At 43.9% G+C, this 15,936-nt stretch overlaps 1 protein-coding gene across 6 annotated transcripts in view; it reads right to left on the reverse strand.

Annotated features, from left to right (window-relative positions):
* Positions 1 to 15,936, reverse strand: part of ATG4C (autophagy related 4C cysteine peptidase) — a 76,329-nt gene that overhangs the window by 8,978 nt on the left and 51,415 nt on the right. For all 6 annotated transcript variants that reach the window (XM_043962672.1, XM_043962676.1, XM_043962671.1 and 3 more), the window contains 3 exons: positions 15,699 to 15,777; positions 14,955 to 15,031; positions 5,468 to 5,587 (listed from right to left, as the gene is read on the reverse strand). In XM_043962672.1, the coding sequence (XP_043818607.1) occupies positions 5,468 to 5,587; positions 14,955 to 15,031; positions 15,699 to 15,777 (276 nt within the window). The remainder of the gene's footprint in view (positions 1 to 5,467; positions 5,588 to 14,954; positions 15,032 to 15,698; positions 15,778 to 15,936) is intronic.

The following is a 15,936-nucleotide window of genomic DNA, read 5'->3' on the forward strand; positions in this document are numbered from 1 at the left end:
ATTATTAAATATGAATGTTAGTCTGAGAACAAGCAAAATAGGGATGAAAAGTCCTCCATTCCTTGGTTAAAAAAAAAAAAGCAAGTTCCCATCAGTGAGACAGCACGATTTGTTACATATTTAATATTAAGTCTGTGGGGTATTTACATAGTCATTAACCTTACAGAGCTTGTTGGTTATGAAGGACAACGGACAAAAAAAGAGAACTGTTTTAAGAGGCAGGAAATGCTTTCTTTGGGGCCTGTGCTACCCATGTGAAACCACCTCACGATGAGCCCCCTTTCTTGCTCTCAGCAACAAAATTCCTGTGTATAAACAGCAGAGGTCGGATGAGATAGAGTCCAGCTGTGGAAGAGCAAACTTGGAAGAAGAAGAAGAAGAGAACAGGTCAAAGGGGAGCTTGGAACTCGAGTGGGGAAGCGTGGCAGGTGAAGAGCGTCCGAGGGAAGATGGAAGGAGGCTGAGACAAAGGGATGTGGTGGCAGAAGCGCTCAGGAGGCACCACCCTCTCTGTCCCGAAAGCACGTTGTGCTTTGTTCTTCTGCGTCTGAACTGCACCCACCATGATTTCTTCTCCTGTCTTTGCATGCCCAGCACCTCGCACAGAGCAGGTGTTTAATCAACATCTGCAGAACTGGACGGAGGCAAGCCGGAGGAATTGGATAATGAGCCCCCGGTGAGGGTCACAAAGCTGCCCAACGGCCCAGTTGTGGGAAGGATCTCCCCACCGGGGGCATTTGATCCAAACAGAGCAGCCAAGTTCTGGGTTGACCTCAATAGTCGCGTCACTCTCTAATGGCAGAGAACTGACCAGGAGCACCCCTGAGCCAAACAGTGGGGAGGGACAGATAACACGATGGAAGACTGCCAACAGCTGACGCTCCCTCCAGAAGAGGGGCCATCTCCTTCCAACAGAGCAGATCGCGGCCCCTCCCCCAGGCCTCTTCATCCTGTACCAAGGGTGACCAAAGGCCAGGCCCACCAATGGCCTACAGGGTCTGCCCAACACACCGGATCCTCCCTCGGGGCCCTGGTATTCCGTGGGTGCTACTCTAAACCTCTGGGTCCCCTCTGTCATCCCCCACTCTCCTGTCTAGGGTCTATTTCGGCTGCTTCCCCGATGCCGGTCACACACCACATCCTAGATAGGACCACAGGACAACCGCCCGTTGCCTTTTCGGGAAGCCACAAGTTTTCTTTCCTCAAAGATGATTAACAGCCTCGCTGGAAGAACACGGGTTTTATTGCAAGAATAAACTTCAGATTACTGGGGGTGGGGAAGAATCCAAAACAGGACTCGGTATCTTTTCTCCAAAACGTTTCCTTCTTCCCAAGTTCCCTATGTCTGTCGAGGATACTATTAACCCGACCAAGCAGGCTCCCCATTACGTTCAATTGCTCGCCTCTCGCTCTCCCCTCATAACCAGTCAGGTGACAAATCCTATCGTTTCTACCCTTACGAGCTCCCATACAACCCTATTTCTACACTCTCCACTCCCACAGACATCGCTGTTGACAGGCCCCGGTCATCTCTTGCCTAGACCACTACAAAAGCCTTCTACTTGTCTTCCAAATAGAAGAGCGGCTGCCAAAGTGACCAGTCAGCTCTTTCCCTGCCCACCTCAAGAATGAACATGGGCACAGCCACAACAAAGAGGCCAAAGGAGCTTAGAGACACTGGAGCCAGGGCAACCCCTCGGACTGCAAAATTTCAATTTTAAATGGTCAAGCTATTCATTGACAATAGATTTTTACTATCATTACCAAAAGCCATTAATTACAACTTAACAATAGTATTACTTAATAGAAGTTAGCTGGTTCTAGAGAAATATTAACTGCCTTCAACAGATGCCATAATTTGTTTTCTGCCTTTCTCCAAATTTCCCTAATAGTAAGCATTAGGCCAAATGCATTAGAAATATGGCATTCTCAGGAAGCAGCTAAGAGGTGCAGTGGATAAAGCACTGGCCCTGGATTCAGGAGGACCTGAGTTCAAATCCACCCTCAGACACTTGACACTTACTAACTGTGTGACCTTGGGCAAGTCACTTATCCCTCATTGCCCCGCGCCCCACGCCCACCCCCAAAAAAGTATGGCATTTTCAATGGGTATGATGCTAAGAAAGTAATTGAAAATGTCCATTCCATTTGACCCAGATATCCCAAATAAGGCCTATACCCCAAGGGGAGGAAGAATAAAAAGAAAACCCACATACAACAAAATACTTATTGCTGCATTTTTGTAGTAGCTAAAACTGTAAATAAAATGGATGCCCATTAATGGGGGAATGGCTGAACAAAGTGTGGTATGGGAATGAAATGGAATGCTACTGGACTTTTAAGAACTATGGCTGAATGAAAAAACATTTATGAAGTACCTACTAGGTACAAAGCCCACTAATAAAAATGTAGAGACACATGGGAAGACTTGTATGAAACAAGAGACACGATGACTGAAACAAAGATACTGTGAAAGCAGAAGAACCGAGCCTGACCCGCCAACAAGAAATATGAGACTAGATAGAGGGTAGAGGGTGCGGAACATCGAACAAAATGCCAAAACTGGCTGATGTGTTACTTGTGCAGAGCTGGCGTTTTTATTTTTTTAATAAGGGATGGCTCTTCTGGAAAGGGATAATTCAGGAATCAAGGTGGTGTAAAAGGTAAAAGTCATTTTTAAAAGGTGATGCAGCCCCGTGCTCTCCCCTCCAGAAGGAACACAACCTCAGACTGTGGGCCTGCTAGAGGGATTTCTGAGTCAGAGGACACAGCCACGGTACACGGTTACTTCTCTACTTGTCTCTACCCCAGAGATCAAACAATGGTTTGCTGTGGGGCCTAACAACATCCTCTGTATTTCGGTTGTGTACGTATCACAGGCCACAGAGTTCTAGATTTCAAGGTCATTGAGTTCGGTCCGTCACATGACAGATCCCAGAAAATGTAAGGGGGGCGGGGGCGCGAAAGGTCCTCCAGGGAAGCAGCAGAGGGAGCCTTGGGCTCCACACCCAGCACTCTGCCCACCGTGCCAGGCAACCCCAACTCTAGAGCGCCTGACAGCTTTCAAAACATTCTTACAAATGTTGTCTCCTTTGACCACACAACTCTCCTATGTGGTGGAGGTGACATAGAGTTTTAAGCCCATTTTATGGGTAAGGAAACTGAGGCTGGGAAGAGTGAAATTGCAGCACGCCTGGTAAGAGACAGATGGACACAGACCCTCTGACCCAGGCCTTCTGAAGTCAAGTCCAGGGCTTTCTTTACTTTGTGTTACATTTCCCAGGTGAAAATGTCGTTTGCCAAAAATAGTGAGTTAAAGGATAATTTATTTTATGTGTGTGTGTAGATGTCTCATGGAAAAGGCCAGGCCACATACATGGGGTTGTTGTGGTTTCATCACTTTAATTGAATCTTTTTTTTTTTCCAGGGCAATGAGGGTTAAGTAACTTGCCCAGGGTCACACAGCTAGTAAGTGTGTAAAAGTGTCTGAGGCCGGATTTGAACTCAGGTCCTCCTGAATCCAGGCCTGGTGCTTTATCCACTTCACCACCTAGCTGCCCCGGCTTCATCACTTTAAAGGAGAAAACTGTTTGCTTTTGATGCCGAGGGCCACAAGGATTGATCCCTCTGAGACACTGAAAGCTGGAGTCTCCCCAGTGTGGGCATCACCTATGGAGGACTAATAAGAAGACATGGGAAAGGATCACGAGTGATGAGGAATGCAGGAGGAGTCTGTCGCCATGACCACTGAGACATCTAAATACTGGTGTCTACACTGGCAGTGAGGGTGCACCCCAGTGCACAGAGCACTGGACCTGGAGTCAGGAGGACCCTAGTTCAAATCCAGCCTGACACTTCCTAGCTGTATGACCCTGGGCAAGTCACTTCACCCTGAGTGCCTCAGTTTCCTTATCTGTAAAAGAGAAATAATAATAGTACCCACCTCTTAGGGTTGTTGTGTGGGTATAGGAGCAGTCTTTGAAAAGCACTTTGCAAACCTGAAGTACTCTACAAATGCTAGCTTTTATTATTACCACTATTATTATCTAAGTAAGTGTTTCTGTCTGTTTTAGCATCTGTTTTAGCGTTTTCTCAAGACCAAAAGAAGGGCCCAATCCCATTTGCTAATAGTTTTAAATAGAGGCTCTATCGACTACTGTCAAACAGTAGACACCAGAACCAGGAAAATAGACATTTCGGCATTCTTGGCCTGCCGCGTTGAAAAAAGAGACTGAAAGGGAAGACAACTGAGAAATGAAGCCCAAGGAAAGGTTCTCCCATATCTCATTTTCTCCTCTGCTCATTCATTTTTCTGTCATGTCCCTGTTAAATTTCTTCTTTTACATGGCAGGTCAGGTAAACTAAAACTAACTTACAGGAAACTTTTGGTTTCACTTTTTTCAGTTGATCTTTCTCACTGCCAAAAAAGGGCTTGGATCCCCAGAGCCATTTTTCAGATTAAAAATTAAGCAGCGATAACAATTAGTCATGAGCAACTGACTGCTAGATCGCGGCGCTTTGGTTTTTTGGGAAAGCCAAGGGCAGACCTGGCACCAAATGACCAGGAAGGCCTCCGGTTCTTACTGGCCCTGGCGCCCACCAAGCTAATTCTCTTGACGTTCAGGAGCTTTGGTACCACTGGCCATTACGGCTCAGGAAATGGTGTAGCAGTACTCCGAGAGCAGAAAAATGGACAAGCTGAAAGAGCACGAGAAGAAGTTAGATAAACCTATCGCAAATATCCTTTAAACAAAATCGAGCAGATCAGGGAAGTTTACTGGAAGGGAACATCCTACCTAGTTGATAACTCAGTCCTGCAGAATCCAAAAATACCGTTTTCTCTTTTAAAAATCACAGAAGCACTTGGACTAACAAGAAATAATGCACAATTTGCTTTGATCAAATCCTTCATTAATTTTTTCCTCTACCCCTAAGGGATTGCCCTTTTAAAATCCTCTTCAAATAGAATATAATCTAATTGCTTGCACAAGGTAGCAATTTGCTCGTTCTATGGATTTCTATTTCAACAGTGCCACCTAGTGGCCCACTGGCTCCACAGTTAATCATTCTAGGTACCCTCACCCGTCTCCCCCTAAAAAGACCCACCTTTTTTTAGTCCGTATTTCTCTATTTGCTTTTTGCGATTCATCGCCAGTTCCATCAATATTATTGTGAGTGTATATCTGTGTTATTGAAATCTCTTTCTCTATGTATGTATAGATAGATGTTATTGAACTATTGTTATTGAACTGCTATCACACACACACACACACACACACACACACACACACACACAGAAAGGGAGAGAAAAGTCCAATCACATAAAAATTTCCCAAATTCACAGGCTGTCATCTTTAACAAGTGATCACTCAACTCCACCTCCCCCACCCCCCCATAACCATCCACTTCTGCTGCAGCAGCATTTCAAACACAAGTGGACAGGCACCAAACAAATGTTCATTGTTACCTTGGTGATCTCTTCTGAAGCACGCTCAAAGTCTTGGACGTCTCTACAGTAAAATCCTACAGTACAACTAGGGTCCATTTTTCTGAACGACATCTTTTTGGGAGAAGGACAATGAAATGACTGCAATAGAAAAAAAAAACCTCCTTTAGGAGATTAAAACATCTTTTCTTTTTACGGGCGTTCCATAATGGGCAATGTCATTGAGGATGGTTAACATGGCCGTGCTTCCTGTTTCTCAGACTTAGATTCAAAAACCCCAAGAGTTCTGAACCTGTCCCATTTGGGCTCCTGCTCATTCCAAAGCACAGCACTACCGAGCTACCACTGGATGCATGTTCAATTCCGCACCAGTCAGCTTTATTAATTATTAATTATTGGTGTCATCTTACAGAGTAAGGGAAGTGTATCTCCCCAAAAAAGTTGGCAGTCCTAGCGCTTTCTCTACTGTAGTTTCTCCACAATCTGTCTCCCCCTCCCCAGATTGCCCCCCCCCAACTTCCCATCTATCATGCACTCAATAAATACTGGTTGCATTGAATGACATCTGCAGAGGGAACGGCTATGCAGGACCACGGACCACACACGCATAGAACTAGTCTAGGGCAGGGTGTCCCCAAAAGCTTAGTGCAAAATTCAATGTCAATGGTTTCACGCTGCACTAAGACTTTTGGGACACCCCCTATTAAATCACCAGGCGTACAACCGAGTTAGATCACGTTAGGTAACAATCTGAGCCATCTCATGCCATGACACAAAGCTGGGAAGTCTTAAAGCCCTTCAGTAAGGCATACAGGCAGACATAAAACAAAAATTCTCAGTGGCACCTGCCCTGTTGATGGATTTATCTAACCAGTCTACATGCTATTACTGGTGCCAAGGAAACTGATTAGCTTCCCTAAACCAATGGTTCTTACACAAGCAGGCCCAAGCTCTTCCTCTGAGCTTATGACACATTTGAGGAATTTCAGGCTCTTTGTGAGTGCCTGTGGAGGACTGGAGATGGACAAAGAGAAGGAACAGAAAGAGGGAACTGTCTCCCTTCAAACACCTCCCCTCCCCTTCTTTGAAGGCCATTCTTTCTGCTTCCCAGGCCCCTGCCCCAGGGTGGCAGGAGTACACGTCACACTCTTCCCAAGCTGGTCTACAGGACACTGTCCTGGGCTCCCGGTCCTGGGTGCTCCAGGATGGTCTTGCTAAACAGTGAGTAATGATATGGACACACCTGGAGGGTCAGAGTGCTCTGCTCCCAGCAGCGCCTGGGGGAGGTGGCGCAAACAGGAGCCTGTTTACAGGGGGGAGACACGGGCTCAGCGGGGTTCTGTGATTTGCCTCCTGGGTTTACAGACAGCCAAATCAGGGCCAAATCTGAACTCAGTCTCCTCCTGACTCCAGCTCTAACACTCCACCCCACCAAGCTGTCTCCCAACTTCAAGCATTAGGCCTCTGTTCAAATTATCTGAAATCACTGCAAATGGTGAATTTTAGTGTATGGATAACCTTCCCTAGAAATACCAGGTTAATTTCCCTTAGCCAAAGAATTAAGCTATTAAGAACTAACCTGGGTTATCCTTGAACTCGCTTGAACAAAGGGTGACAAGCCCCCACACTCAATGAGGGCTGTTTGAGGCCTAATATTTGGGTGTTAAAATCACTCATTAAACCGTTTGAAATTCTTAGTTCTTAGATCCCCCATATTCAGGTATCTATGGATCCTCCTCATCCGCTGAGCTTCTCTTCTCCCAGGCCTAACTGGTGCCCTGTGCTCCCACATCCAAGCACGAAACATGCAAACACAAACTGCTTTCTTTGGTTAAATGATTTCAGCTGTTTGTTAAGGCTCTGATCACACGCCTTGTCAAAAGACAGAGACCGTGCAGACGGATCCTGTTGGGGGCAGGAAGCTTGGCTCAGGTCGTCCTGGTGCAGTGAAGCCCAACCTGGCTCTTCCGGAAGGGCGAGAAGAGTCTCCAGAGTACCCGTCAGCACCAGGCTTTCCCCTTCATGGAAGTGTTCTCCCATGGCGCTATCTTTCCTAGGGGCAAAGCTGTTAAGAAGCAGGTCTGTGGAGTACAGAAGTCAAGTAACCTTGTCTGAAGATGCTCGCTGTACACCCCCACACTCACTCCCTGGTGCCACTCCCAGCTTGGCATTTCTTATCAGATCCTGTCCCTCAGTTTGCTGACTGCCCCACTTGCACCAAGCCATGCAAATCACCGCCTGTACTCATTGGCGAGACAGCAATGAGGCCTCTTCACTGAATTCATTTTCCTGTCTACGGACGGCTTAAGAAGCAGCCTGGCATGGTGGGGAGGGGGCCAGTCCCTCCAAGGAATTCCTTAAGATTCTATGCTGCCGGGGGTGGCTAGGTGGCGCAGTGGATAAAGCATCGGCCCTGGATTCAGGAATACCTGAGTTCAAATCTGGCCTCAGACACTTGACATTGTACAAAAAATAATTATTCACTAACTAATCTAACCTGGAAAAATTATATATAATTTTGGACAAATGAAAAATTATAATCATATGAAAAATAAGTTTAGAGAAATTATAATTGGGCCATATGTCCTGCCACGGTCGCCATTCAAATGTGGAAATATTTTAAATTGACTGGGACTAATTTGGGGGGGGCCTAATCTGTGGACTTTTGACTATTTGGCTATCTGACTGCGTTTAATTTAATATGGGTCGTTTATAAAGTTCCACCACACTGCTCCACTCCCAAATTGATAAGCAAAATATTAAGATGCCTCTTAACTAAATAATCAAAGCAGAGTTTATTTATGAGATACTATTTAAATTAAGAATACAGGGAAATAAAATGTACAACCTGACTGCATTGCAGTGCATCTCTTTCCCACCTGCTGCGTCTTTTTGAATACAATAAGGGCCTTAGCCGCGCCCTGCCTCAGGGCACTCAGGTCCTTTATTCTAACTCCAAGCCCCTTTCACTTTGTAAATCCCCTGCTTCTAACTTTTCTCTCCTCCTTACTGCCACCGCTGAACCCCTGGGTTTCTCTCTCACCGACCTTCTGTCTGTCTGCTCCGTCAGTCTGCCCTTCGGCCTCTCTTTTCCCTGCTCCTAGTCCTTCTCATCTTCTCCTGCGTCCTTGGAGCCTTCACCCTCACAGCCCAAGCTCACTCTAACTCATCTGCTCACTTATTGTAAGCCTGCAAAGCAAGGAGGCTTTGAGTCAGTCATTGCGGCTCTGGTGCCATACATGCAGCCGGTGCTTAAGATGCAATGGATGGATTCGATTCCACTGGAGACATAGAGGAGCCCAGATCAGAACTGTTTGTAGTCCCTTCCATCTTGAATTCTGATCCAAAGAGCAGAGTGTCTGTGCTGATCAAGGATCAACGCTGGGACAGACAACATACAATGTCCATTGGTGAGTTTCAATGCTGTCCTCCACAGACTGACCTACTCTCCCCAGAGGAATGTCAAACATGAAATGTCCATGGGTGGTTGTTTTGATCACTTAAATGATTACATAAACATTAAAATGACTTCCAAAGTATTATGGAGTATCATTAATTAAACACCGGGACTTGCTTGAAATTGTTCAAACCTGAGGCTATAAGCTTTTGCTCGTTCAAGCAGATTCTGAACTCAGAGAAAACAATACCGATTTATAATTCAGATTGATTTCTGTTTATTACAGGCCAAGTCAGCTCTCAAAATATTGTCCAATCAACCATAAGAAACTCACCACACTATGTTTAGACACAACCCTACAGTACCTGGCTGCCAACTCACACCATGTAATCAAGATGGATTATAATCACTGGAAGTCAGGTTCCAGGAAGTTCCAATTCTTAAAATTCTGAGGTTTGGTCCACCCACATTAGCAGCTGCTGGCTCCCATTTTAAGAGGATTAATGTCCAGAACGTAACTCCTCCTGTAGAGCTTTTTTTTTTTTTATTTAAAACTAAAATCAAAAGCTGCCCTGGATTTCAACAGCTCCTGTCTCTTTCTACAGGACGGGGACTTGCCCAATTGTCTGCTCAAACACATACTTTTTCATCTTTCATGATACAGCGGATTAATATAAAACTTTCTAAGGATTTGACTGGAAGCAAGCCTATGGACATATTCTACACTGCCACAGTTCTGGTTCTCTGGAGTGTTGGTGACATTTGGCATTTTTACTAGCAAGTGTGTGCATCTGTCTCCTCATTCACTTCTATCACGGGAGTCCAGCAATATCGACCCTGTTGTTCTTTGGACAAGAACATTAATTCCCATTACTAGAGCATCTTCAGGCTTACAAAGCCTTTATCTCACAACAAGTCTGGTTCTCATCCTTCTATTGATGAGGTATCCAAAGGCTCAGAGAGGCGAGGTGACCACATAGGTCACCCGCTCGAGGACACACAGATGGAAAGTGTGGCATGTAAACCAGAGATCGTGGTTCAGACCCCCTGGTCTCACCAATAGGCCCTGCAGCCCATGTATTCAGCCGGGAACAACAGACGGGAGGAGCTGCCCATGCAGCCAGGGGACAAGACGAGGGACGAGATGTCACATGGTCCCATCTGCTCATCATCTCTCAGAACTTGGGGCGAAGCTCAGATGTTGCCCGCAGAAGGACGCGCCGCCCCCAACATGGTAGCCACAGACTCACCACAGCCCGGTCCACTTCAGTGTCAGCCCTGCTCCGGGCCCTGTCACTGACTCCCTGGGGCCCCTCGGCCTCTTCACTGGCAACACCAAAGCATTGTTTCGATCGTGTCTTTTTCTCTGCCGCCTTTCCTGGATCCTCCCTCCACTTACTCGCTCTATCAGTAGAAGCGAGGCTCTGTCCTGGGCCCTCCTCCGCCTCTAGACCGCTTTACTTGACGATCTCATCAGCTCCCATGGATTTAACGACCATCTCCATGCCGATGATTCCTGCCCCTTGAACTGGATATGTCCAGCAGAACTCGTGACCTTTTCCCTCCCTGCTCCTACCTTCCCTGTCATTATGGACAGCAAAGGCAGCTTCCCATTCTCTCAAGCTCACAACCCTGACGTGTCATCCTACATCCTCACTATCTCTCATGCCACCTCTGCAACGTCTCTGGAGTCTGCCCCCTTCTCTCCTCTGACACCGCCCTCTCCCTAGCGCAGACCCTCCTCATCTCACTCCTGGACTACAGCCCACTGGGGGTCTGTGGGGCAAACCAGGGCTGGAATCCCAGCCCAAGGAGAAGCCAGCGGGTCAGCAGTCCTCCCAGCAACAGTCTACTGGGGTATCCATGGCGACAAGCCCACTCAGATCAACACCAGGAGCTTGCAGAGTTCAGACCAGGAAGGACATGATAAGACTTTGCCCTGGGTCAGACCACTCTGAGACAACTGAAAGCTTACAGGTCCCTGTCCCTAATATACTAGAGTAACTCAACACTAAATCCTCCAGGAAAGCAACATCAGGACCAGTCCAGACATTCCCTGCAGAAATGCACAGCCTGGCCCTAACAAAAAGCACAAAGTCAGGAGGGAGGCTGGACAAACAAGAAAACAAAAAAACAAAAAAGAACCCAGCATAAACTCTATTGTGGTGACAAGGATGCTTAAGACACCCACACCGAAGAAGACACTGGCTCCAAAACATCGACAAGCAAAATCTCAAAGACAAACTCAGCTTGGACACAAAGTCAATGCAAATTCCTGGAAGAGATGAAGCAAGAGGTTTTTAAGAGTTTAAAAATGTTTTTTATAAATTAAATGAAAAGACTGAAGGAAAAAATAGAAAAAAAATGAGAGCTATGGAAGAAAGAGTAAAAAAGGAAACTGATAGTTTGGTACAGGAAATACAAAACTTTACCCAAGGATCAAACTTCCTGAAAATCAGAAATGACCAAACAGAAGTTAAGAACTTTATGAGGGGCACCTAGGTGGCGCAGTAGATAAAGCACTGGCCCTGGATTCAGGAGAACCTGAGTTCAAATCCAGCCTCAGCCACTTGACACTTACTAGCTGTGTGACCCTGGGCAAGTCACTTAACCCTCACTGCCCCCCCCAAAAAAAGAACTTTATGACACAAGCAATATTAAAACAAAGTCAAAAGACTGAAAAAAAAAGAAAGAAAACATAAGGTATCTCCTCCTAACAAAAACAACTGACTTATGAAAGAGGTTAAGGAGAAAAATTTAAGAATCATTAGACTATCTGAATACCATAACCACAAAAAGAGCCTAGACATTGTATTTCAATAAATCTTAAACTGCCTTTATCTCTTGGAACCAGCAGGCAAAGCAGAATTAGAAAGATTCCACCAGTCATTTCCTGAAAGAAGCCCCAGGATGAAAACTTCCAAAACCATTCTAACCAAAATCCAGAACTTCCAGATTAAAGAAAAAATACTTCAAGCAACCATAAAGAAAGAATTCAAGTACCAAGGGGAAAACAGAACTTTAATGAAACAGAAGATTTCCAAGCAGTCCCAAAGAAAAGATCGGGGCTGCATAGAGACTTTGAAGGACAAACACAGGAGTGAAGAGAAACACAAAAAGTTAAAGATGAACAAGCAATCATAAAGGACTAAACAAGGATCAATGTTTCCGAGATGATGTGTGTGTGTCACTTCTGAAGTCCGTCATCATCAGGGCCATAGGAGAGACTACTTTGACATGATCTCAGATGCAGAATGGAAGGAGAGGAAAAGAGAAATACACCAGAAGGAGGGGGTAGTGGAAGGGAGAGGAAGGATGGGGAAAATAACCACATGACTAGAGTACACAATAAGAATTACATACAGTCAAGGAGGAAATGGTTTAGGGATTGGTTGATACTTGAACCTAACTCATCTGAATTGGTCAAAGGAGGAAAAAATACACAAACAAACACTTACAAAGTTGGGTACAAAAATACATTTTAATAAAGATGGAAAAAGAAAGGAAAAGGAAGAATAAAAAGGGTGACTATGTTAAAGGAGGATACAGTCCCAAGGAAAACGAACTCTAAAGGATGTGCAAAGATACTTAGAGCAATTCTTTCTGTGGCAGAAAACAACTGGACACAAGGGGGTGCCCACCAATTAGGAAACAGATGAAAGAGTAATGGGATGTAAGAAGTGATGAAAGGGATGATTTCTGAGGGCCTTGGGAAGACTTGAATAAACTGATGAACAGTGAGGTCAGCAGAACCAGGAGAACAATTTATACCATAACAAGAACACTGTTCAGACACACAACTCTTAAAAACTTTGGAACTCTGATCAATGGAATGATCGGCCATGACCCCAGCGGTCTCCGGATGAAACACGCTGCTCACTTTCTCACCCTGGGTACAGACAAAGACATACATTTTGGGGTGTGGCCAATGAAGGGATTGTTTTGCTTGACATGTTTGTAAAAGAGGTTGTTGGGTTTTTTTTCTTTCCTTCTCAAACTGGGGGAAGGACAGGGGATATGAGGTAGAAAAGGTAGATTTTTGTTGGTTGAAAAAAATTTAAGAAAAAAGAAAACAACACTAAAAAACATCAAAACTGCTCGATGCAATGACCATCCGGGCCTCCAGAGAAGTGATGGTGAAACGTACTTCCCTCTTCTTTAGAGAAAGAGTGGACCACAGGTGTACAAGTCGGCACGCTCTCTCAGACATGACTAATATGAGCATCGGTTTCACTTCTTTAGGGACAGTTTGGGTAGGGTGGTGATTTTGAGGAGTGAAAACAAGGTTTAAAAAAAATAAAACATTTCTGAAAGAGAAGAAAAAGCCCAACACAGTCAAGGACAAACATCAGCAGGTACCACTATTAGCCAGTAGGCCAGAAGTATTGACATACAAGAAGTAGGCCCTTTCCAGCTTCCGTCAGGCCCTTGGAATTTACTGATCCATTCAGATATCAGGGCTAAAAATAATTTAAAAAACAAAACAATCTGCTAGGGGCAACTAGGTGGTGCGGTGGATAGAGCACCAGCCCTGGAGTTAGGAGGACCTGAGTTCAAATCCAACCTCAAACACTTGACACTTACTAGCTATGTGACCTTTTGCAAGTCACAACCCCAACTGCCTCACCAAAAAATAAAAAAATCACCTACAAAAACAACCTGCTAGAGCCAAGAAAACAATATAGACAATGACTTCAACAATGTACATGGAAACAGGGACCATAAACCAGTCCAAAGAGAATGACGTGGGATTCCCAAGAGCCAGCCTGACTCTGTGATCTGTGAAGACACCGCTATCTCACCCTCTACTGAGATGGGGGGCCCCGGGCCAGGGGACACTGCACACATCTTCAGAATTTTTGAATGGACTGATCAGTCTTGCTGATCTTTTTGTCTTCTTTTTCTTTGAAAACATTATTTGTTATGGGGGCTAGCTCTCTGGGAAGAGAGAGGGAAAAGGACACTGGGGGAAATTTTAGTGATATTTTAAAAAGTCAAAAAAATTATTTTAAATTTTTTCAAACTCTGCAACTCGGAAGACAACAATAACCATGTGCCTTATTTACATACACTCCAAAAGTTCTCATGTATAGTGCTACCATGTAGAAAATGACAGAGGCATAAAAAAGACTAGAGAGCAGAGATTCTTACCTTGGACTAGACAAACTTGTTTTTTAAATAACGATTTCAAAAGAACTGGTTTCCTTTATGATCTTATTCATTTATTTTATGTACTTAAAAATATTACTCCCAGGGGCAGCTAGATGGCTCAGTGGTTAAAGCACCGGCCCTGAATTCGGGAGGACCTGAGTTCAAATCCGACCTCAGACACTTGGCATTTACTAGCTGTGTGACCCTGGGCAAGTCACTTAACCCCCATTGCTTGAAAAAAAAACCCAACAATTTAAAAAAAAACAAAAACAAAAACAAACAAACAAACAAACAATATATATATATATATATATATATATATATCTCCCAGAAAAAGTCCACAGAGGCCTTCTTAGACTACTGACTAAAGGAGTCCAGGACACAACACAAAGCAAAGAACCCTTAGACCAGAGCAAACAACCAAAGCTAAGATTTAAAACCTTAAAAATTATTTTTAAAAAGAAATCAAATTATATTTAACATATTACACTTAAAACAAATTAAACCACCTAGCCTGTTACTTAGCAAGATACATTTTCCTCCCATGATCTATCACCCCAGACATCCCCCCACTTTTGCTCTTTATGTTTTTCCTTTTTAAATCTGCCTAACACTCTAAGGTCTCCGGTCCAACCCAGCTGTCTTTTCAAGAAAATTACTTGGAGTTTTGATCATTTATATTAGGGGATTGGGGGGAGGTGGGGGAGCAGGGAGGTTCCGGTATCCACAAGAGAGAGACAGAGATAAATGAAGTCTTAAGTCTATCATAAATTAAAATTCTGCATCAAGTATTTAACCTTTGGCCATTTTTGTTTATTATGGTTTTACAAGGAGTAAAACGCTGATGAACGAACACAGGTAACCCCAACACCATAAAAGCATCACTCCCTGAACGTCTCTAAATAATGAGCACTTGATTCCTATGGAAAGAAAACAGAACCAACTCTTTATCCAGAGCACCTCAAGAGGGAAATCCTTTATGCTGACATCTACAAAAGACTGGCAGTAATGAGGGTCCATGTATATCAAGCTGTCATCTGCAAGGACAAAACAGAAGACAAGTAATTCAAAAAACACCTTATTATTGCACTGCTTACAATCCAATTTCTATGTAGAACAGGGTTTTTTTTAAACCTCCTACGAGTAACAGCTTGCCACCCTGATACTCATTGACTGAAACAGAGGTTTTCACAGGACAGATTAACTTCTGCATAATCAAATATGCTTGTATAAGCAGAATTTTTATAAAGTGATGAGACTGTCACTTAATTTTTGGTGATAAAATTACTTTTACAAACACACAATTATATTCTGGAGTTTGCATATGAAAAATGTATCTTACTACGTTACCCTGACAGGAAGCTCATATTGCTTGTCATTTTAACATCAAGTAGCACCACTAAAAACTGCTAAAAAGTAAATCTGTAAATAACGACCACCAGACTGTAACAGCGACGGCTTCGAAAGTTTGGTGAAACCATCAATTCTGCCTTGTTTATGCAACAACTGAAATTAAACATACATTTTACAGAATCCAATTACTTTGTGGGGCAAATGACAAATGAGTGGACTTTAGTGGAGCTGATGAATTAATAAGGCCCTCATTTTGCTATTTTAATCATCTTGTTTCCAAGTGATCCCATATTAACTTCCTGAGTTTTTAAAGAAAATTGTGAAGAAACATAATCTGATTAAATCACTAACCTTGAAATCCAGCAAAGTAATATGACTGCTTGGGTTTTCCACCAATGATGCCCACACAATATTCAAGGCTTAAAATTCCCTGCCAACAAAAATTAATTCATATTTAATGAAAGTGAACGGGAAAATGAAAGTTAATTTTTTAAGGTAACAAAGATGTTTCTACCAAGATTTTAATCAGTGTTAGTTAATGTTCATTAGTCAAATTTTATTTTCACTGAATCGTCTGAGGTAAAACTCA

Source organism: Dromiciops gliroides, chromosome 4 (assembly GCF_019393635.1).
Source record: "Dromiciops gliroides isolate mDroGli1 chromosome 4, mDroGli1.pri, whole genome shotgun sequence".
Classification (NCBI taxonomy): domain Eukaryota; kingdom Metazoa; phylum Chordata; class Mammalia; order Microbiotheria; family Microbiotheriidae; genus Dromiciops; species Dromiciops gliroides.